The following is a 24,972-nucleotide window of genomic DNA, read 5'->3' on the forward strand; positions in this document are numbered from 1 at the left end:
CACTGCTAGATTAATATGCAAATTGGGACTTGATTTTCAACAGTCTAAGAAATAACCAATACTAAGTTACAAGTGGTATCGAGGATATCAAAAGTGTAACTCAACTGTGCTCTTCTTATTCTATTCATTTGTAAATTAAAGCGTCGACAAAGCACATTTCAATATATTATGTAAGCATCTAGTCCTATATGGATATAGGAAGATGTGGTGTAAGTTCCAATGGGACAACTCTCCATCCAAATAACAATTTATAAAAGTAAACCATTATAGGTCAAGGTACGGCCATCAACACGGAACCTTGGCTCACACCGAACAACAAGCTATAAAAGGCCCCAAAATTACTAGTGTAAAACCATTCAAACGGGAAAACCAACGGTCTTATATGTCTGTAAATTGTTCGATTCTATATATTTTGTTATTTTGTCAGTGTTCACTCAGATTTGTTATGTAGATTGGTATATGATAATTTTAATTTTACTGCTGTTTATTTCTTAGGCAAAATAAAAATATATATGTGGTTCCAGTTACCATACCTACCCTACTTTTTAGTTTTGATGATAGCCTACCCGAAATTATTTTTGTCTATTTCTTTTCTGAAGCACTGTTAGAGTCAGAATGGTACTCCCATAGAATCAATGCAAAAAAACATACATACCTACATGTATCATTACTGTTTTATAAATGTAACTGGAACTACACATACTATTTTATTTGGCCTAAAAATGAAAATCATTGCAGCAAATGAGACGAAACAATGTAAACAACAAAATTTATGTAACGTATGTTTAATCGACGAAAACGTTGCAGCAATTGTAATCAGTAGTCAAAAAATCCATGTGTATACGTACTTTTCATCCTCGCCTTCTTGAACTGATTATGCGCAATGTGTAGAAGATAATCACGTGTTCAAATTGTTGTTTTTTTTGGCACGATAGATTATTTACTATTGAATATTAGTATCGCATTACAGTGTTTGTTGTAGAATCTAAATATCATCAAATTAATATGTAAATGTTAATCTAACATTCCTTCACTTTTAGATCTTGACTCGTTGAATTAAAGTACCTATTGGTGAAAATGGCGAGTATATCTTGCATTCACAGAACCACTTACTTTAAACATGGACATGTGACGTTTTTGTCTGAATTGCTTTAACGTGACTGTAAGATGCATCTTCGCCATTATGTAAATATTTGCATGTCATTTCAAAGAGTATATCACGAAATTGTCTACTCATAGCACAATACATTATAAAGTTAGTCGCATTATTGATAAGTGCTAAAATATCAATCGTATCTCCTAACAAAGCATATTCCTCTTTGAAGAAATTTTCTTTGAAAATGCCAATCAAAAGTAAGATTGACTGTGGAAGTTCAGCCACAATAAACATACAAATAATAGCCAGCAGCATAATTGTTGTCCGTCGGTGAGTGCGCATGCGTTCTTCAACTCTTGCTCCTTTCAGTGCTTTGGTTCGTTCTTGGCTAACGTGCAATGTGTACAAAAGAAGACTTCCGGATATTGTTATGAGTATACAAGGTCCTATTTTCCCCAACAAAATAAATATCCAAGCAGCTAATGCTTCTATCCAAGGCATATCCTTTTCCCCTAAACGTAAATTTTCAAGCATGTATACATTATCCGATCCTGCAGTTATTCGTACTTTTGTAATACAATAATTTGGTATACAAAACAGTATGGAAATAAGAAAAACCATGACCACTAGTATTACTGATTTTGCTTGGTCGATGTTTATTTTTCCTATTCCCATAGATTTTATGTAGATATATCGCACAATTGACATACACACTCCAAGCCATATTGAAATCATATGTGTTGTAACACTCAAGTTAAAATGTAAGGCAAGAAACCAAGTCCATTCGAACGTATATTTGGCTGGTGTTCGTTCAAGGCCGTGTTGTATATAAAAATGAATTGCAAATGGTATGTATGACATCATAGTTATGGCGTCTGAGATTGCAATGCCGGTTAATATATTATTGATTGGATTGCGCATGCTCTTCCTAGTAAGTATTATAATATTCACCAAATTTGTAGGAACTCCGAAACAGCAAATTGCCAGGCTTAGGTAACCATGCAATGTAAAATATACGCATGCATACGCGAACAAGTCATTGATTGGTTGATCACATTGCCCCAAGTTGGAGACATTCGACGTTGTGTTGTTCATGTTGGTTCTCTTAGTCGTCTTCTACAAGAAATTAAAGAAAACATGATTGAATTTTACATTTGGAAAATTTGTTAAGTATGCAATCAAGATCACCAGGCGTTATACATGTCGTTTTTGTTATTTGTAACACTAGGATGCTGTTACATTGGTGTATATCTGAATAATCGTTTATCAACATATTTTACTTAAAATGATATTAATAGATTTCAAAATTACTAAGAAATATTTATTCATGGTCTTTACTGACCCCATATATACCGTATTACGTCACTAGTACACTATGTAACGAATTTATCTTACCGACTATCTTAACGTGTGAAATTAACACTAGTGACCTATCAAAATGAGCAAATCTTCAATACTGTTAGCCTTAAGAAACTACTTCAATTGATCCTAGAAAAAACAGATGTCAACAACAACAACTTGTTAGGTTTAAATGTGTTTTAGGTATTTATTTCCATCTTAATCATCAATTTCGTCGTCTGTTGAAATCTTTAAATTTTGATCTTAGTACCGTTGTGGTTTTATAAGGGGACGTAACATCACTACTAACCGTGTATGAAATAAGCCCCGCCTCCCTTCTTACCTAATATGAAATATACACGGTCTGCACGCGGACGCTTTTAACCAATCATATTCCTAGAAATGTATAGGAGGTAAGATAAGTAGAAATATTGATATACCAACTTAATATGATGATCATAACTAATTTCATTATCATTTCAATACACCAAAAGGATGAACAGAACACTACAATGTAGGTGTACAAGAAATTTTACCTTTGAGAAGGGAGGATCAATACACCCGCAAACCCCTTGTAGTTCAACTGCTTTTTGAACGTATTGGTATTTCCAATTAAAAAAAGACAAATGTCAAGGACTTTCTTATACATCCATGTTATCTTTAATTACTTTTTGTTCATTTCGAACAGAGAAATACGGAGCCCCGCTAGGGACAGACAAAGAAAAAAAAATATATTGTGCGCACAAAATAATATATTGTGCGCACAACTTAATTATATTGTGTGCACAAAATAATATATTGTGCGCACAACTTAATTATATTGTGTGCACAAAATAATATATTGTGCGCACAAAATAATATATTATGCGCACGAAATAATATATTGTGCGCACGAAATAATATATTGTGCGCACAACTTAATTATATTGTGTGCACAAAATAATATATTGTGCGCACAACTTAAATATATTGTACGCACAAAATAATATATTGTGCGCACAATTCAAATATATTGTCCGCACAATTTAAATACATGATATGGTGTGCACCCAAAATTAGAAAAACAGTTTTCACTTGACCATGAACTCATTTTATTGATCATTCAACAAGGTTAAATGTTCGTGGTTTAGACGAAACCTCAGATACCAAATGCAATAGTTCTTCTATATTTGGTTGTATGAAACGATTTTAATGTCTAAATGTCAAATTGACAGGTGTCATCTGACCTTGACCTCATTTTCAGGGTTAAGTGATCCGGCAAAGTAATTGTTTTGTGTCTTGGTGTATTTCTCGGATACTATACGCATTTAGCTAGATATATTTGGTGTACGGATGTTTGTATGGTGTTATTGTCTATCTTACAGTAATATTAATCTGACCTTGATTTTATATTCATGGTTCGTGTTATTTGATTCTTGTTTGGTCTGTTTTTCAGATACTATAAGGAATAAGTAAACTTTATTTGTTTTATGGAATGATTGTAATGTATATATATTTGTCTGACCTTGACTTTATTTTCATGGTTTATTGGTCAATTTTAAATATCTCAGAATTGGTCTATTTTTTAGATACGATAATAAAGGTATAGTTTAACTGTACGTTTAATGTACAAAATAATTATGAGGCGGGCATGTTTTATAAGGTTGGTTTCTCAGATACATTTGGTTCTTTAATACAGCAAGAAAATCTCTCATCCAAAAGCGCGTTTCATCTGGCCCATAAACAAAAATATGTACTAGTTCAGCGATTATGGACGTCATACTAAACTTCTTAAGTGTTTCTCGTTTCTCGTTTTTTATATAGATTATGCCGTTGGTTTTCCGGTTTGAATGGTTTTTATCTAGTGATTTTGGGGGACCCTTTATAGCTTGCTGTTTGTTGTGAGCCTAAGCTACGTGATAAAGACCGTACCTTGACCTATAATGGTTTACTTTTATAAATTGTGAATTGGATGGAGAGTTGTTTCATTGGCACTCATACCACATCTTCCTATATCTATCAAAAATATATAAAAGAAACTAAAATTAAAATTAATAGAAGACCAACACAAAGGCCAGAGGCTCTTGACCTTGGACGGACACAAAAATTCGGCGGAGTTAAACATGTTTTGTGAGATCTCAACCCTCCTTTTTTAACTCTAGCCAATGCAGATAAAAAAACCCAGCAATACCGACAGTAACACTCAGTTTAAAAGAAGTCCGTATCAAGCACAATCCCTCCCGCTAGGGGTTGCGTATCATACCATCATGAAATATATGAGAATTATATAACCCGTATTTGTATGAGCTATGGTGTATATGTATTATGTTGTCTCATTGGTACTCGCCGCGATCAATCGGGCCACAAGTTTTTGAATATATGATGCCCCAAAACGAACCATATTTGGAAAAATTGAATCATAATTGTTTCCTTTGTTTTCAAAATATACCACTGAAGAATACTTTTTCATTGACTATTCCTAAATTGCTTCGTAACATTCAGTTTCAAATGAATACGAACAATATTCTGTAAAATTGTATAATGAAATCGATCAAAAACAGATACTATCAGTGACCTCTTGCCCTCTCTTCTTTTAATCAGAATGAATCTATAACTTGGCCTGAAACATTTGTACACAACTCTTAAACAAATTCCAAATCATAATTAGCATACTGTTCTACGTCGGAACTTGTTATTCAGTGGTAGCCGTTTATTGGTGTGGTTCATATAGGTTTATCGTTTTCTTAATACAGTCATTTTGGGCCTTTTATAGTTTGCTGTTAGGTGTGAACCAACGCTCCGTAATGAAGACGGTACTATAACCAATAAGTGTTAACTTTTAATGAATTATGATTTGGATGGAGAGCTGCCTCATTGGCACTCATATTGTATCTTTTGATTTATATATGTACTCAGTTTTATCTCTATTTGATCACAACTTTATGGTGAAATTCTGAACACACCGTCACATTTCAATAACGAACAGTACATTTTTGGTCAAAACCGTACTTAATCATACCAGACTCAAGCTGGCAGCCACTTTTATCGGCCAATCAAGATAGCAGCCACTTTTTTCCAGCAGCCAATTTTGAAGATATGTCTAAAAACCAAAAAACTGCATGAGACTCAAACGTTCCAAAATTCGCAAAATCTTAGTTAAATATCATTTAACAGCGGATTTCGACAATTTCGCGGCTTGTACTGATTTTAAAAGCATTTCATTACGTTTTAAATATGTATGTGAAGTTAGCTGCCGGTTTGTTATTCGATATTCGATGTTCAATATCCAACCGGTTGCTAGCAGTCGGTTCAATATTAAAATTTAGTTCAAAATCATTAAAAAGTATAATTTTCATAGTTAACAGAACAGTGAAAAATTACGCCGCAAATAGTTTAATGACCCCTTCAAGCTGTCGTAAATTATCGTTGTCCTCGAATATAAACCCTTATATACATTGCCTATATTTGTCTTTATGTAATATAGATTTTTATCAATAAAACGACATCAAAGATTCATCAAAGATTTAATTTAATATAAAATATATCAAACTAAAACTAAAGCCGGCCACTCTAAAAACATTCAGAACTATAAATAGAAATATCTATGGAAAGTCAAAAAAAAAGAATAAATATATAGTGAAAACCTACGGACGACCGCTCAGATGAGGGTGAGACCCTGGTGTTTCAATATCCCAAAATTCAACGATATTATAGACTCTGTAGTATATAAAATTGGGTAGATATAAACGTGACTAAAAGGATCTTGTGTTATGGGTATTGAAAATACATAAATGGGCAACTTTGAACCTCTGTGGTGGTCAGACGGGCCCGGATCCCAGAAAAATATTTAAGTGGGGAATAGCTTGGATCAATACCTTTAAAATGAGCTAGGTCCGGTTCGGAACTTTGCCGTAGGGATATGCCGAAGAGTACCGAATGTGTGGTTGATATGGAAAATACATAAATGGGCAACTTTGAACCTCTGTGGTGGCCAGACGGGCCCGGATCCCAGAAAAATATTTAAGTGGGGAATAGCTTGGATCAATACCTTTAAAATGAGCTAGGTCCGGTTCGGAACTTTGCCGTAGGGATATGCCGAAGAGTACCGAATGTGTGGTTGATATGAAAAAAACGTAAATGGGCAACTTTGAACCTCTGTGGTGGCCAGACGGGCCCGGATCCCAGAAAATAATTTAAGTGGGGAATAGCTTGGATCAATACCTTTAAAATGAACTAGGTCCGGTTCGGAACTTTGCCGTAGGGATGTGCCGAAGAGTACCGAATGTGTGAGTGATATGGAAAATACATAAATGGGCAACTTTGAACCTCTGTAGTGGTCAGACGGGCCCGGATCCCAGAAAAATATTTAAGTGGGGAATAGCCTGGGTCAACACCTTTGAAATGAGCTAGGTCCGGTTCTGAACTTTGCCGTAGGGATATATGCCGAAGAGTACCGAATGTGTGGTTGATATGAAAAAAAACGTAAATGGGCAATTTTGAACCTCTGTGGTGGCCAGACGGGCCCGGATCCCAGAAAAATATTTAAGTGGGGAATAGCTTGGATCAATACCTTTAAAATGAGCTAGGTCCAGTTCGGAACTTTGCCGTAGGGATGTGCCGAAGAGTACCGAATGTGTGGTTGACATGGAAAATACATAAATGGGCAACTTTGAACCTCTGTGGTGGTCAGACGGGCCCGGATCCCAGAAAAATATTTAAGTGGGGAATAGCCTGAGTCAACACCTTTGAAATGAGCTAGGTCCGGTTCGGAACTTTGCCGTAGGGATATGCCGAAGAGTACCGAATGTGTGGTTAATATGAAAAAAAAAAAACGTAAATGGGCAACTTTGAACCTCTGTGGTGGCCAGACGGGCCCGGATCCCAGAAAATAATTTAAGTGGGGAATAGCTTGGATCAATACCTTTAAAATGAGCTAGGTCCGGTTCGGAACTTTGCCGTAGGGATATGCCGAAGAGTACCGAATGTGTGGTTGATATGGAAAATACATAAATGGGCAACTTTGAACCTTTGTGGTGGCCAGACGGGCCCGGATCCCAGAAAAATATTTAAGTGGGGAATAGCTTGGATCAATACCTTTAAAATGAGCTAGGTCCAGTTCGGAACTTTGCCGTAGGGATATGCCGAAGAGTACCGAATGTGTGGTTGACATGGAAAATACATAAATGGGCAACTTTGAACCTTTGTGGTGGTCAGACGGGCCCAGATCTCAGAAAAATATTTAAGTGGGGAATAGCCTGGGTCAACACCTTTGAAATGAGCTAGGTCTGGTTCGGAACTTTGCCGTAGGGATATGCCGAAGAGTACCGAATGTGTGGTTAATATGAAAAAAAAAACGTAAATGGGCAACTTTGAACCTCTGTGGTGGCCAGACGGGCCCGGATCCCAGAAAATAATTTAAGTGGGGAATAGCTTAGATCAATACCTTTAAAATGAGCTAGGTCCAGTTCGGAACTTTGCCGTAGGGATATGCCGAAGAGTATCGAATGTGTGGTTGATATGGAAAATACATATATGGGCAACTTTGAACCTTTGTGGTGGCCAGACGGGCCCGGATCCCAGAAAAATATTTAAGTGGGGAATAGCCTGGGTCAACACCTTTGAAATGAGCTAGGTCCGGTTCGGAACTTTGCCGTAGAAATATGCCGAAGAGTACCGAATGTGTGGTTGATATGAAAAAAACGTAAATGGGCAACTTTGAACCTCTGTGGTGGCCAGACGGGCCCGGATCCCAGAAAATAATTTAAGTGGGGAATAGCTTGGATCAATACCTTTAAAATGAACTAGGTCCGGTTCGGAACTTTGCCGTTGGGATGTGCCGAAGAGTACCGAATGTGTGAGTGATATGGAAAATACATAAATGGGCAACTTTGAACCTCTGTAGTGGTCAGACGGGCCCGGATCCCAGAAAAATATTTAAGTGGGTAATAGCCTGGGTCAACACCTTTGAAATGAGCTAGGTCCGGTTCGGAACTTTGCCGTAGGGATATATGCCGAAGAGTACCGAATGTATGGTTGATATGAAAAAAAAACGTAAATGGGCAATTTTGAACCTCTGTGGTGGCCAGACGGGCCCGGATCCCAGAAAAATATTTAAGTGGGGAATAGCTTGGATCAATACCTTTAAAATGAGCTAGGTCCAGTTCGGAACTTTGCCGTAGGGATGTGCCGAAGAGTACCGAATGTGTGGTTGACATGGAAAATACATAAATGGGCAACTTTGAACCTCTGTGGTGGTCAGACGGGCCCGGATCCCAGAAAAATATTTAAGTGGGGAATAGCCTGGGTCAACACCTTTGAAATGAGCTAGGTCCGGTTCGGAACTTTGCCGTAGGGATATGCCGAAGAGTACCGAATGTGTGGTTAATATGAAAAAAAAAAACGTAAATGGGCAACTTTGAACCTCTGTGGTGGCCAGACGGGCCCGGATCCCAGAAAATAATTTAAGTGGGGAATAGCTTGGATCAATACCTTTAAAATGAGCTAGGTCCGGTTCGGAACTTTGCCGTAGGGATATGCCGAAGAGTACCGAATGTGTGGTTGATATGGAAAATACATAAATGGGCAACTTTGAACCTTTGTGGTGGCCAGACGGGCCCGGATCCCAGAAAAATATTTAAGTGGGGAATAGCCTGAGTCAACACCTTTGAAATGAGCTAGGTCCGGTTCGGAACTTTGCCGTAGGGATATGCCGAAGAGTACCGAATGTGTGGTTAATATGAAAAAAAAAAAACGTAAATGGGCAACTTTGAACCTCTGTGGTGGCCAGACGGGCCCGGATCCCAGAAAATAATTTAAGTGGGGAATAGCTTGGATCAATACCTTTAAAATGAGCTAGGTCCGGTTCGGAACTTTGCCGTAGGGATATGCCGAAGAGTACCGAATGTGTGGTTGATATGGAAAATACATAAATGGGCAACTTTGAACCTTTGTGGTGGCCAGACGGGCCCGGATCCCAGAAAAATATTTAAGTGGGGAATAGCTTGGATCAATACCTTTTAAATGAGCTAGGTCCAGTTCGGAACTTTGCCGTAGGGATATGCCGAAGAGTACCGAATGTGTGGTTGACATGGAAAATACATAAATGGGCAACTTTGAACCTTTGTGGTGGTCAGACGGGCCCAGATCTCAGAAAAATATTTAAGTGGGGAATAGCCTGGGTCAACACCTTTGAAATGAGCTAGGTCTGGTTCGGAACTTTGCCGTAGGGATATGCCGAAGAGTACCGAATGTGTGGTTAATATGAAAAAAAAAACGTAAATGGGCAACTTTGAACCTCTGTGGTGGCCAGACGGGCCCGGATCCCAGAAAATAATTTAAGTGGGGAATAGCTTAGATCAATACCTTTAAAATGAGCTAGGTCCAGTTCGGAACTTTGCCGTAGGGATATGCCGAAGAGTATCGAATGTGTGGTTGATATGGAAAATACATATATGGGCAACTTTGAACCTTTGTGGTGGCCAGACGGGCCCGGATCCCAGAAAAATATTTAAGTGGGGAATAGCCTGGGTCAACACCTTTGAAATGAGCTAGGTCCGGTTCGGAACTTTGCCGTAGGAATATGCCGAAGAGTACCGAATGTGTGGTTGATATGAAAAAAACGTAAATGGGCAACTTTGAACCTCTGTGGTGGCCAGACGGGCCCGGATCCCAGAAAATAATTTAAGTGGGGAATAGCTTGGATCAATACCTTTAAAATGAACTAGGTCCGGTTCGGAACTTTGCCGTTGGGATGTGCCGAAGAGTACCGAATGTGTGAGTGATATGGAAAATACATAAATGGGCAACTTTGAACCTCTGTAGTGGTCAGACGGGCCCGGATCCCAGAAAAATATTTAAGTGGGGAATAGCCTGGGTCAACACCTTTGAAATGAGCTAGGTCCGGTTCGGAACTTTGCCGTAGGGATATATGCCGAAGAGTACCGAATGTATGGTTGATATGAAAAAAAAACGTAAATGGGCAATTTTGAACCTCTGTGGTGGCCAGACGGGCCCGGATCCCAGAAAATAATTTAAGTGGGGAATAGCTTAGATCAATACCTTTAAAATGAACTAGGTCCAGTTCGGAACTTTGCCGTAGGGATATGCCGAAGAGTATCGAATGTGTGGTTGATATGGAAAATACATATATGGGCAACTTTGAACCTTTGTGGTGGCCAGACGGGCCCGGATCCCAGAAAAATATTTAAGTGGGGAATAGCCTGGGTCAACACCTTTGAAATGAGCTAGGTCCGGTTCGGAACTTTGCCGTAGGAATATGCCGAAGAGTACCGAATGTGTGGTTGATATGAAAAAAACGTAAATGGGCAACTTTGAACCTCTGTGGTGGCCAGACGGGCCCGGATCCCAGAAAATAATTTAAGTGGGGAATAGCTTGGATCAATACCTTTAAAATGAACTAGGTCCGGTTCGGAACTTTGCCGTTGGGATGTGCCGAAGAGTACCGAATGTGTGAGTGATATGGAAAATACATAAATGGGCAACTTTGAACCTCTGTAGTGGTCAGACGGGCCCGGATCCCAGAAAAATATTTAAGTGGGGAATAGCCTGGGTCAACACCTTTGAAATGAGCTAGGTCCGGTTCGGAACTTTGCCGTAGGGATATATGCCGAAGAGTACCGAATGTATGGTTGATATGAAAAAAAAACGTAAATGGGCAATTTTGAACCTCTGTGGTGGCCAGACGGGCCCGGATCCCAGAAAATAATTTAAGTGGGGAATAGCTTAGATCAATACCTTTAAAATGAGCTAGGTCCAGTTCGGAACTTTGCCGTAGGGATATGCCGAAGAGTATCGAATGTGTGGTTGATATGGAAAATACATATATGGGCAACTTTGAACCTTTGTGGTGGCCAGACGGGCCCGGATCCCAGAAAAATATTTAAGTGGGGAATAGCCTGGGTCAACACCTTTGAAATGAGCTAGGTCCGGTTCGGAACTTTGCCGTAGGAATATGCCGAAGAGTACCGAATGTGTGGTTGATATGAAAAAAACGTAAATGGGCAACTTTGAACCTCTGTGGTGGCCAGACGGGCCCGGATCCCAGAAAATAATTTAAGTGGGGAATAGCTTGGATCAATACCTTTAAAATGAACTAGGTCCGGTTCGGAACTTTGCCGTTGGGATGTGCCGAAGAGTACCGAATGTGTGAGTGATATGGAAAATACATAAATGGGCAACTTTGAACCTCTGTAGTGGTCAGACGGGCCCGGATCCCAGAAAAATATTTAAGTGGGGAATAGCCTGGGTCAAAACCTTTGAAATGAGCTAGGTCCGGTTCGGAACTTTGCCGTAGGGATATATGCCGAAGAGTACCGAATGTATGGTTGATATGAAAAAAAAACGTAAATGGGCAATTTTGAACCTCTGTGGTGGCCAGACGGGCCCGGATCCCAGAAAAATATTTAAGTGGGGAATAGCTTGGATCAATACCTTTAAAATGAGCTAGGTCCAGTTCGGAACTTTGCCGTAGGGATGTGCCGAAGAGTACCGAATGTGTGGTTGACATGGAAAATACATAAATGGGCAACTTTGAACCTCTGTGGTGGTCAGACGGGCCCGGATCCCAGAAAAATATTTAAGTGGGGAATAGCCTGGGTCAACACCTTTGAAATGAGCTAGGTCCGGTTCGGAACTTTGCCGTAGGGATATGCCGAAGAGTACCGAATGTGTGGTTAATATGAAAAAAAAAAACGTAAATGGGCAACTTTGAACCTCTGTGGTGGCCAGACGGGCCCGGATCCCAGAAAATAATTTAAGTGGGGAATAGCTTGGATCAATACCTTTAAAATGAGCTAGGTCCGGTTCGGAACTTTGCCGTAGGGATATGCCGAAGAGTACCGAATGTGTGGTTGATATGGAAAATACATAAATGGGCAACTTTGAACCTTTGTGGTGGCCAGACGGGCCCGGATCCCAGAAAAATATTTAAGTGGGGAATAGCTTGGATCAATACCTTTAAAATGAGCTAGGTCCAGTTCGGAACTTTGCCGTAGGGATATGCCGAAGAGTACCGAATGTGTGGTTGACATGGAAAATACATAAATGGGCAACTTTGAACCTTTGTGGTGGTCAGACGGGCCCAGATCTCAGAAAAATATTTAAGTGGGGAATAGCCTGGGTCGACACCTTTGAAATGAGCTAGGTCTGGTTCGGAACTTTGCCGTAGGGATATGCCGAAGAGTACCGAATGTGTGGTTAATATGAAAAAAAAAACGTAAATGGGCAACTTTGAACCTCTGTGGTGGCCAGACGGGCCCGGATCCCAGAAAATAATTTAAGTGGGGAATAGCTTAGATCAATACCTTTAAAATGAGCTAGGTCCAGTTCGGAACTTTGCCGTAGGGATATGCCAAAGAGTATCGAATGTGTGGTTGATATGGAAAATACATATATGGGCAACTTTGAACCTTTGTGGTGGCCAGACGGGCCCGGATCCCAGAAAAATATTTAAGTGGGGAATAGCCTGGGTCAACACCTTTGAAATGAGCTAGGTCCGGTTCGGAACTTTGCCGTAGGAATATGCCGAAGAGTACCGAATGTGTGGTTGATATGAAAAAAACGTAAATGGGCAACTTTGAACCTCTGTGGTGGCCAGACGGGTCCGGATCCCAGAAAATAATTTAAGTGGGGAATAGCTTGGATCAATACCTTTAAAATGAACTAGGTCCGGTTCGGAACTTTGCCGTTGGGATGTGCCGAAGAGTACCGAATGTGTGAGTGATATGGAAAATACATAAATGGGCAACTTTGAACCTCTGTAGTGGTCAGACGGGGCCGGATCCCAGAAAAATATTTAAGTGGGGAATAGCCTGGGTCAACACCTTTGAAATGAGCTAGGTCCGGTTCGGAACTTTGCCGTAGGGATATATGCCGAAGAGTACCGAATGTATGGTTGATATGAAAAAAAAACGTAAATGGGCAATTTTGAACCTCTGTGGTGGCCAGACGGGCCCGGATCCCAGAAAAATATTTAAGTGGGGAATAGCTTGGATCAATACCTTCAAAATGAGCTAGGTCCAGTTCGGAACTTTGCCGTAGGGATGTGCCGAAGAGTACCGAATGTGTGGTTGACATGGAAAATACATAAATGGGCAACTTTGAACCTCTGTGGTGGTCAGACGGGCCCGGATCCCAGAAAAATATTTAAGTGGGGAATAGCCTGGGTCAACACCTTTGAAATGAGCTAGGTCCGGTTCGGAACTTTGCTGTAGGGATATGCCGAAGAGTACCGAATGTGTGGTTAATATGAAAAAAAAAAAAACGTAAATGGGCAACTTTGAACCTCTGTGGTGGCCAGACGGGCCCGGATCCCAGAAAATAATTTAAGTGGGGAATAGCTTGGATTAATACCTTCAAAATGAGCTAGGTCCGGTTCGGAACTTTGCCGTAGGGATACGCCGAAGAGTACCGAATGTGTGGTTGATATGGAAAATGCATAAATGGGCAACTTTGAACCTTTGTGGTGGCCAGACGGGCCCGGATCCCAGAAAAATATTTAAGTGGGGAATAGCCTGGGTCAACACCTTTGAAATGAGCTAGGTCCGGTTCGGAACTTTGCCGCGGGGATATGCCGAAGAGTACCGAATGTGTGGTTGATATGGAAAATACTTAAATGGGCAACTTTGAACCTTTGTGGTGGCCAGACGGGCTCGGATCCCAGAAAAATATTTAAGTGGGGAATAGCTTGGATCAATACCTTTAAAATGAGCTAGGTCCGGTTCGGAACTTTGCCGTAGGGATATGCCGAAGAGTACCGAATGTGTGGTTGATATGAAAAAAACGTAAATGGGCAACTTTGAACCTCTGTGGTGGCCAGACGGGCCCGGATCCCAGAAAATAATTTAAGTGGGGAATAGCTTGGATCAATACCTTTAAAATGAACTAGGTCCGGTTCGGAACTTTGCCGTTGGGATGTGCCGAAGAGTACCGAATGTGTGAGTGATATGGAAAATACATAAATGGGCAACTTTGAACCTCTGTAGTGGCCAGACGGGCCCGGATCCCAGAAAATAATTTAAGTGGGGAATAGCTTGGATCAATACCTTTAAAATGAACTAGGTCCGGTTTGGAACTTTGCCGTTGGGATGTGCCGAAGAGTACCGAATGTGTGGTTGATATGAAAAAAAACGTAAATGGGCAATTTTGAACCTCTGTGGTGGCCAGACGGGCCCGGATCCCAGAAAAATATTTAAGTGGGGAATAGCTTGGATCAATACCTTTAAAATGAGCTAGGTCCAGTTCGGAACTTTGCCGTAGGGATGTGCCGAAGAGTACCGAATGTGTGGTTGACATGGAAAATACATAAATGGGCAACTTTGAACCTCTGTGGTGGTCAGACGGGGCCGGATCCCAGAAAAATATTTAAGTGGGGAATAGCCTGGGTCAACACCTTTGAAATGAGCTAGGTCCGGTTCGGAACTTTGCCGTAGGGATATGCCGAAGAGTACCGAATGTGTGGTTGATATGAAAAAAAACGTAAATGGTCAATTTTGAACCTCTGTGGTGGCCAGACGGGCCCGGATCCCAGAAAAATATTTAAGTGGGGAATAGCTTGGATCAATACCTATAAAATGAGTTAGGTCCAGTTCGGAACTTTGCCGTAGGGATGTGCCGAAGAGTACCGAATGTGTGGTTGACATGGAAAATACATAAATGGGCAACTTTGAACCTCTGTGGTGGTCAGACGGGCCCGGATCCCAGAAAAATATTTAAGTGGGGAATAGCCTGGGTCAACACCTTTGAAATGAGCTAGGTCCGGTTCGGAACTTTGCCGTAGGGATATGCCGAAGAGTACCGAATGTGTGGTTAATATGAAAAAAAAACGTAAATGGGCAACTTTGAACCTCTGTGGTGGCCAGACGGGCCCGGATCCCAGAAAATAATTTAAGTGGGGAATAGCTTGGATCAATACCTTTAAAATGAGCTAGGTCTGGTTCGGAACTTTGCCGTAGGGATATACCGAAGAGTACCGAATGTGTGGTTGATATGGAAAATACATAAATGGGCAACTTTGAACCTTTGTGGTGGCCAGACGGGCCCGGATCCCAGAAAAATATTTAAGTAGGGGAATAGCCTGGGTCAACACCTTTGAAATGAGCTAGGTCCGGTTCGGAACTTTGCCGCGGGGATATGCCGAAGAGTACCGAATGTGTGGTTGATATGGAAAATACTTAAATGGGCAACTTTGAACCTTTGTGGTGGCCAGACGGGCCCGGATCCCAGAAAATAATTTAAGTGGGGAATAGCTTGGATGAATACCTTTAAAATGAGCTAGGTCCGGTTCGGAACTTTGCCGTAGGGATATGCCGAAGAGTACCGAATGTGTGGTTGATATGAAAAAAACGTAAATGGGCAACTTTGAACCTCTGTGGTGGCCAGACGGGCCCGGATCCCAGAAAATAATTTAAGTGGGGAATAGCTTGGATCAATACCTTTAAAATGAACTAGGTCCGGTTCGGAACTTTGCCGTAGGGATGTGCCGAAGAGTACCGAATGTGTGAGTGATATGGAAAATACATAAATGGGCAACTTTGAACCTCTGTAGTGGTCAGACGGGCCCGGATCCCAGAAAAATATTTAAGTGGGGAATAGCTTGGATCAATACCTTTAAAATGAGCTAGGTCCGGTTCGGAACTTTGCCGTAGGGATATGCCGAAGAGTACCGAATGTGTGGTTGATATGAAAAAAACGTAAATGGGCAACTTTGAACCTCTGTGGTGGCCAGACGGGCCCGGATCCCAGAAAATAATTTAAGTGGGGAATAGCTTGGATCAATACCTTTAAAATGAACTAGGTCCGGTTCGGAACTTTGCCGTAGGGATGTGCCGAAGAGTACCGAATGTGTGAGTGATATGGAAAATACATAAATGGGCAACTTTGAACCTCTGTAGTGGTCAGACGGGCCCGGATCCCAGAAAAATATTTAAGTGGGGAATAGCCTGGGTCAACACCTTTGAAATGAGCTAGGTCCGGTTCGGAACTTTGCCGTAGGGATATATGCCGAAGAGTACCGAATGTGTGGTTGATATGAAAAAAACCGTAAATGGGCAATTTTGAACCTCTGTGGTGGCCAGACGGGCCCGGATCCCAGAAAAATATTTAAGTGGGGAATAGCTTGGATCAATACCTTTAAAATGAGCTAGGTCCAGTTCGGAACTTTGCCGTAGGGATGTGCCGAAGAGTACCGAATGTGTGGTTGACATGGAAAATACATAAATGGGCAACTTTGAACCTCTGTGGTGGTCAGACGGGCCCGGATCCCAGAAAAATATTTAAGTGGGGAATAGCCTGGGTCAACACCTTTGAAATGAGCTAGGTCCGGTTCGGAACTTTGCCGTAGGGATATGCCGAAGAGTACCGAATGTGTGGTTAATATGAAAAAAAACGTAAATGGGCAACTTTGAACCTCTGTGGTGGCCAGACGGGCCCGGATCCCAGAAAATAATTTAAGTGGGGAATAGCTTGGATCAATACCTTTAAAATGAGCTAGGTCCGGTTCGGAACTTTGCCGTAAAGATATGCCGAAGAGTACCGAATGTGTGGTTGATATGGAAAATACATAAATGGGCAACTTTGAACCTTTGTGGTGGCCAGACGGGCCCGGATTCCAGAAAAATATTTAAATGGGGAATAGCTTGGATCAATACCTTTAAAATGAGCTAGGTCCGGTTCGGAACTTTGCCGTAGGGATGTGCCGAAGAGTACCGAATGTGTGAGTGATATGGAAAATACATAAATGGGCAACTTTGAACCTCTGTAGTAGTCAGACGGGCCCGGATCCCAGAAAAATATTTAAGTGGGGAATAGCCTGGGTCAACACCTTTGAAATGAGCTAGGTCCGGTTCGGAACTTTGCCGTAGGGATATATGCCGAAGAGTACCGAATGTGTGGTTGATATGAAAAAAACGTAAATGGGCAATTTTGAACCTCTGTGGTGGCCAGACGGGCCCGGATCCCAGAAAAATATTTAAGTGGGGAATAGCTTGGATCAATACCTTTAAAATGAGCTAGGTCCAGTTCGGAACTTTGCCGTAGGGATGTGCCGAAGAGTACCGAATGTGTGGTTGACATGGAAAATACATAAATGGGCAACTTTGAACCTCTGTGGTGGTCAGACGGGCCCGGATCCCAGAAAAATATTTAAGTGGGGAATAGCCTGGGTCAACACCTTTGAAATGAGCTAGGTCTGGTTCGGAACTTTGCCGTAGGGATATGCCGAAGAGTACCGAATGTGTGGTTAATATGAAAAAAAAAACGTAAATGGGCAATTTTGAACCTCTGTGGTGGCCACATGGGCCCGGATCCCAGAAAAATATTTAAGTGGGGAATAGCTTGGATCAATACCTTTAAAATGAGCTAGGTCCGGTTCGGAACTTTGCCGTAGGGATGTGCCGAAGAGTACCGAATGTGTGGTTGACATGGAAAATACATAAATGGGTAACTTTGAACCTCTGTGGTGGTCAGACGGGCCCGGATCCCAGAAAAATATTTAAGTGGGGAATAGCCTGGGTCAACACCTTTGAAATGAGCTAGGTCCGGTTCGGAACTTTGCCGTAGGGATATGCCGAAGAGTACTAAATGTGTGGTTGATATGGAAAATACGTTAATGGGTAACTTTGAACCTCTATGGTGGTCGGACGGGCCTGGATCTCAGAAAAAATATACTTTGCCGTAAAGATATTCTTCGGAGTTCCGAATTTATGATTGTTGAAGAATCTCAATAAATGTGTTGTGTTTTCTATTTAAGTTTGATTGTCATGATAGGTAATGAATAATACAATAACGTCACTCACTATAGCGATACAGGTACAACGTTACCATAGCATAATATTTGTACTTTGCGTATTTTTCGACATTCTGGGGGCCGAGAAAACTGAAATATGTAACGAAAAATTATATGAAAATGTAAGTTTACAATTTAGATAAAAGAAATTTTGAATTAATGTCCATCTCAAATTAAACAATCTAATTCCTTAACCTTAACTGATCACAACTAAAGTTTATCTCATAGTCCATTCATGTATATTTCTTCTGCCACATACGGTAGCTTCACTAAGCGGCTATTTTCTTTCTGCGTTGCAAGTTCCTTTTCTGTATCTATTTGGCTTCTTAACTTTACCAGTTGAGGGTGTGTTCGTTCGGACGGTCTAGGTAGCAAGTTTATTCCTTGGAAATTTTCCTCAAATGGTTTCATGTGCGATCTACTTTGTACGAGCCATTGCGATGTGTCTTCTGGTCTTCTTTTGGCAACGGTCGTAAATGAAGGTATATCATCTGAATGGTCATGTTTCCCTAGCAACTTTGCCGTGGACTTTCCTTTTCGTTGTAAATAGCTGTGTCTGGTCTTCAATGACGTTTACCAGAGCAGTAGGTGTTGACGGATGGTTGATGTTTCTATTGATTGGTCCTGATAACAAATATGCGATCTTCGACTATACAGCGGGGGATCCTTTTCCTCTTATAACTATGTCCTCGATAATTTACCAGTAGTAGTCGGCTTCTATGACTAAGTCAATTTCAAAACGTTCTGTACTTAAGTTTAAGTCCTCTCAAATATGGCAAGTTCCTTGTAGTCTGTGAAATCTTGTTTTGAATCGGAACGGCAATCTCTGGAACAATGAGTGTATCGATATGGACTTTTTCTCCTAGGTCGGTCTGTCACTGTATTGTTGCAGTGTCTTAGTTGCGAACCTTCTGGGATAAATCTCCTTACACGGACGGATGAATGCTTACTTTTTCAGTTAATTTCTGAGTTAAAAAAGAACGCTGTGCTCCCTCGTCAAATAAGATGTTACATTCTACTTCTTGGTCGTTATTTACAACTGGTGCAGTTGCTGTTTTGAGGAGAATGTCGTGACTCTGTTGTGAAGAATAAATTACTCTAGTCTCGTTTGGTGTTTCAACTACGTTGATTGCTGACTGTTGTATTGTACACTGCGGTGTCATACCTGGAATTACCTCTTTTCCTTTACATATGCAAGTATGATGCATTCCGTTACACTTTTTGCATCGTTTAGTAGTCTGGCATGCGGCCACTTGGTGTAACCCTTAACAGTTAAAGCATAACTGTTTCTGTTTTACAATTTGATTTCTTATGTTTGCGTCTGTTATTTTAGGGCACTCTGTCGCATAGTGCCCACCTAAACAAAAAATACATGTAGGGGTATTTACCTTCTTACGTGTGTCTGTGAATTTGCTCTTGTATGAATGTGATTGCGTACCCATAAAAATGCAGTGGCGTACAATATGTCTGAATCCATAACTCCTTCGCCAGCTTCAAGTATTTCAAGCTCTTTAGTTATTGATTTTCGTAGATCTTTCAATATCAAAGTAGATCTCCCGTGTTCTCTTGCAATAGATTTTCTTATGTCAATTGGTAACTTGTCTAAAACTACAGATACCAAAAGCGAACCATACATCTCAGGTGTTTTACAAAGTGACTCTAATCCTCGCACATATGATTCAAGTTTGTCTCCGTAAGAACTCAAGCTAAATGCATCATTTGTCGGTGCGGGTAAGCTCATGGGTGATTTCATGTAAGCATTAAAAGTTTTGTGTGGGTTTCAAAATCTCTCTCTAAGTAAACAAACGGCTGTCTCATAATTGGCGTGCGGCAGCGCAAATTCCTGCTTTCGTTAGGCGGCGGCGGACCAGTAAAGTTGCGTGATTGATTTCCGGTAGGATTTTCCTTTGATGAAATTCGTTCTCTAGTGTTTAGTGTGTAAACGGCCGATGTGTTTGTAATAATAGCGTTTGGTGTAGGTATATAGCATTCAGAGTTAGCGTTCATTGTTGACTTTTCTTTTAAATTAGAAGTATTGTTGGAGGATTTGACTGTTTGCTTAAGTTTTCGTATTTGCCTTAGTTTACTGTATAAATTAAACATATACTCATCCGATTCTGTAATTTCTTTTTCAATGTGATCCTCGTGTAGGACTTCATTCATCTTCTCGTTTAAATCATGAATAATCTCCTTTTTATGGGTTACGGCATACTCTATGGCCTTGAATTCCTCCATTTTGTCGTTTTCAGGATTCTCCTTTAGCTCCTCGAATTTGATCCAAAGCTTCGTCGCTGATGCTCTGTTGCCAACACGTATTGCCTTTAACTTCGTTTCCATTTTTGCACAAATTTCCAGTCAGTCACGGCACCATAAATGTAAAAGAATCTCAATAAATGCGTTGTGTTTTTTATATACGTTTAATCGTCGTGATAGCTAATGAATAATGCAATAACGTCACTCACTATAGCGTTATGGTTACAACGTTACCATAGCGTAATGTTTGTATTTCGAGTATTTTCTGACAATGATTATTATGAAAAGTCTGTTAAGGCACAACTTTAAACCCTAATAGTGGTCAGAATTGCCATGATCCCAGAAAAATATTAAAGCTCGGAACTTTGCCGTAAGGATATGCTAAAAAGTACCGAATATGTGGTTTGTAAGTAAAATACGTTATATGAATTACGGAACCACTGTAATGGTCAGATGGCTCAGGATGATATAAACAAAAGTAGTGATTAGCCTGGGTTAATACCAGTGGTGTAGAATAGAGAGTGCTGCCACACTTTCAAATTTAGTAACTAACAGTGAACGTAAAGAAGGAAAATGACAGTGAAAAAGAAAGTGACGTCATATTAGTAGGTAAAAGTAATGACGTAACATTATAAATGTACAGTAGTGTCATGGTGTAAAAGTTAAAGTATTCTGATTTAAAACTGTTGAATAGGAGTAAAGTGTTTAACGTTTTATGGTAAGGTGTGTAAGGGTAAGGGGTGTTAGGGTTAGAATTTGAATAGGAGTACGGGGTGGTGTTTTTTAAATCGAAAAAAAAAACCACCAAAATATAGAAATATTTTTTTAAAGTATTGAGATTACGATGGCATCTTATAATCAATATCATTTCATTGATCTGAATACCTTTGACACAAAAGAAAAACAAAAATGGAGGGACCTGCCAACAAGTGAGGTGATCCAAATTATATAGATTACAAGTGTGGATGGAATATTTTGTGATAGTTACCTACTAATCTTGAAGTCAAGGAAGTGAGTAACAAGTAAGGTGTGGGCTTGTAGTGGGTTGTATTACTAAACGAGAACGTTGGAAGGGCCGTTCATCAGAAGTACGATTGCCTACACCCTAATTAGACAGAAAACCGCGTCGTAGTACATGTCCTTGTTTTCCTTTTCACATCTAGTAATCATTAGATTTAAAAAAAAATACAAGTAGTGGTTTTTGGTGTAAAATTGAAAAGAAATCATCATAAAAGACATGTGTGTGTAAGGTATTAAATAAACAATGGCATTAACAAACAAAAACATACCGGGTCCGTCTAGATTGTCGTTTAATATACGTACTATACTTAATAAAGTGGTGGTGCTAGGTTTATAAAGACAATTCCAACGGGTCATTTACAAATAACGGTAAACCAATCACATCGAATGGCAAAGGATTTTGGGTTAAAAGGATATAGTATAAATCCAAAAGACGTGTTGGTAAAGCTTATTGAAGACAAAAAGCATCAAGTGTTACCCCGTACAGAAGTGTTCACTAAAAATGAATTAATACTAAGAGCAAAGAAACGGTGTATACCTTATAGATCTCATAAAAGAAAAACGACCCCAACAAGACATAGCTAAGAAACCTGTTATTAAGGTGACAGATGGTAGAACAGAACTACAGTGATCATTGAACCATTTGTTAATTCATTTTTAAGGCAAGTCGAAGTGCTTTACCTACATTTGATAAGTAAAATTGCAGACGCACCACAATTCAAGTAGGCATCGCAGGTACAATAAGTGCTTCTAGTACAGTTGTAAAAACAAACCCTGCAACAGGTGACAGTGATTCCACTTTTGAGGTCAACTCAAGTTAGTATTACTCATGAATCAACCAACTAAGACACTGAACTAACAGTAATGATAGAAAAGGCAAAAGAAAGCATAGCAACTTGCATGCGTAATGGAAGTGAGTGAACGTTAGTTATATTGTAGAAGTACACCTTTATATGGATAAATTGTATCCCTGATGTGTAAGTCTTACCTACGCCTTTCAGAAAAACTAGCACTGAGGAAGACTATTATTTACGTGAGCTGTGTTTTCAAAATCACATAATGAAGAGGTGGATCAGAAAAGTACACACCGAGTGAGTCAATACAAAAAAATAGGAAAACGAGTTGAACAAAAAGGGGGGAGAGGCTAGTTATTGTCGTTGAAACATATTGACCAAATTTGAAAGGCTAAATACTACCTTGTATACTTTATGTGTTTGGGTATGGTGTTGAAATAAACAACAACTCTTAAGAAAATTTGAAGTGAAACCCGTTAAGAATTCAGGAACATCAGAAAGGATGGAACTCACACAAACATGTTGTATTTAACCAATGCTACTATAAAACATCATTACTATTGGATAAAAAGATTATCACATTTGTTAAGTCCCTAAGTGTCATCCCACAATGGTAAAGTGTTAATGTCGAAGATGTATGAACCACTGTTGAAGTGAGGACTTGTTAGACGAACACTTAGTGTATTGTGATAAGAGGAATGAAGTGAAAATAGAGATTACAGAAGAAGATACCTTTACAATATCTTACAACTTATTAGTACACACGTAAAATGCGATTTCCTTATGTTATTTATGCTGACATTCAATGTAACTTAGAACAGATAGACACTTGTCAACCTGACAAATTAAAAGCTTACACGGATGTTAACCAAAAAAATACACCTTCTGGTTTAACTACCGTGTCAAGTATGCTCATGGGGAATACAAAGACACAAAAGTGTACTCAGGGGAAGACATTGTTAAGAGATGTGTGGCTTGTATGGAAGATATAATGAAGGAGATTACAGACATGGATAAAAAGACCTGGTGTTGACTGAAGTAGATCCCCAATGTTTTACAGCGAGTTAACATTGTCACACGTGCGATGATGAATTAGGGGAAGCAAAGTGCGTGAACACGGCCACTTGACAGGTAAGTATCGTGGTGCAGCACATAAAACAATGTAACTTAAACTGTCAACTATCTACCTTTGTTCCCATTGTGTTTCATAACTTAACAGGGTATGACTCCCACTTGTTCGTAAAGGCGTTGGGGTTTACCGATGGTGAGGTGAATTGCATTCCCAACACTAATGAAAAGAACATATTTTTTTCTAAGAAAGTGGATGGGTAAGAAATGCTTTTCATCGATTTGTGTAGGTTTATGTTAAATTCGTTCGAAACCTTATATATATAGCTAGTAATTTAAAGTTGAACCAATTAAATGTATGAAAGTAGTGATTTGGGTAGCATTATGAATTAATGATAAACAAAAAATGTTTATCTTATGATTTCATAAATGGTCATAACAACATGGCGAAAACTACTATCTGCTGACCGACTTAACAATAAACACATTAGTGTGGTTGACTATGCTCATGTACAACATGTGTTTACTACATTTAACTGTCAAACATTACAAATTGTCAAGAGTACCACGACTTGTACTTGAAAGGACACGTTGTGCAATTGGAAGATATCTTAAAAATTTTAGTGCCTATTGTTTAAAATACTACGGGCTTGACGCATTTCATTAATAGACGTCAACCGGGCTAGCTTACGATGTGGCGTTGGAAATAAGCAAAGTTAGATTAGAATTGTTACACGACCCAGACGTGTTACTTCTGTTTGAATAAGCAACACGAAAAGGGGGGTGCTCAAATAAGCCATCGCAATTGGGTGGCCAACAACATATACATGAGTGACTATGACCCTTCACAACCAACGACTTTCTTGGAATACTTAGGTACTAACAATTTGTATGTGTTGGTCATGTCCGTAACCAACAGGGGGTTTGCATGCGTGTACCACCTTGAAGTTATTGACATGTGGAAATATGAGGATGAGGTTGGGAACATAATTGAATGTGATTTAGATTACCCAGCAGACAATACAATAGCCATAACGACTAATCATTTTTACATGAAAACATAAAAATGAACAAGGTTCGTAAGTTGGTACCGCATTTAGATTAAAACAAACGTGTTAAGTATGTTCTTCATCATAGAATTTTAAACAGTGTTGTTCCAATGAGTTAGTATTAACCAAAGTGCATCGTGTGTCAAAATTTTAACAATCAATCTGGCTTAAAATTTTCATTGACCTGAACACTAACCTTAGAATCATAGCCACATCGTGTTTGAAAAGTATTCTTTTAAACTGATGAACAACTCAATGTTTGAAAATACCATGGAAACATACGTTAACGGGTGAATATAATATTAATGACTACTGATAGGCAACCGTTGTAACTAATAGCTAAACCTAACTGTGACCAATTTGTGGTGTATAACGAGTCCATGGTAGTAGTTAACATAAAGAAAACCAAACTCAAGCTTGACAAGCCTGTGTACTTGGGAGCATGCATCTTAGAAATTTCAAAGATTTAAAATGTACGACATTCATTTGGACTTTGTGCGTAAAACCAACGGGAACAAAGTTCGACTACTGTTTACCGACACTGATAGTTACGCCTATTAAATTCAAACCGAC

General features: G+C 39.8%; 1 protein-coding gene across 1 annotated transcript in view; it reads right to left on the reverse strand.

Annotated features, from left to right (window-relative positions):
- Nucleotides 1-769: 769 nt before the first annotated feature.
- The window catches only part of LOC143056074 (G-protein coupled receptor dmsr-1-like), a 47,969-nt gene continuing 23,766 nt past the window's right edge, over nt 770-24,972 (reverse strand). Inside the window, exon 3 of the mRNA XM_076229153.1 lies at nt 770-2,212. Coding sequence (XP_076085268.1) covers nt 1,115-2,191 — 1,077 coding nt within the window. The 5' untranslated portion in view covers nt 2,192-2,212 and the 3' untranslated portion in view covers nt 770-1,114. The remainder of the gene's footprint in view (nt 2,213-24,972) is intronic.

This window comes from Mytilus galloprovincialis, chromosome 13 (assembly GCF_965363235.1).
Source record: "Mytilus galloprovincialis chromosome 13, xbMytGall1.hap1.1, whole genome shotgun sequence".
NCBI lineage: Eukaryota > Metazoa > Mollusca > Bivalvia > Mytilida > Mytilidae > Mytilus > Mytilus galloprovincialis.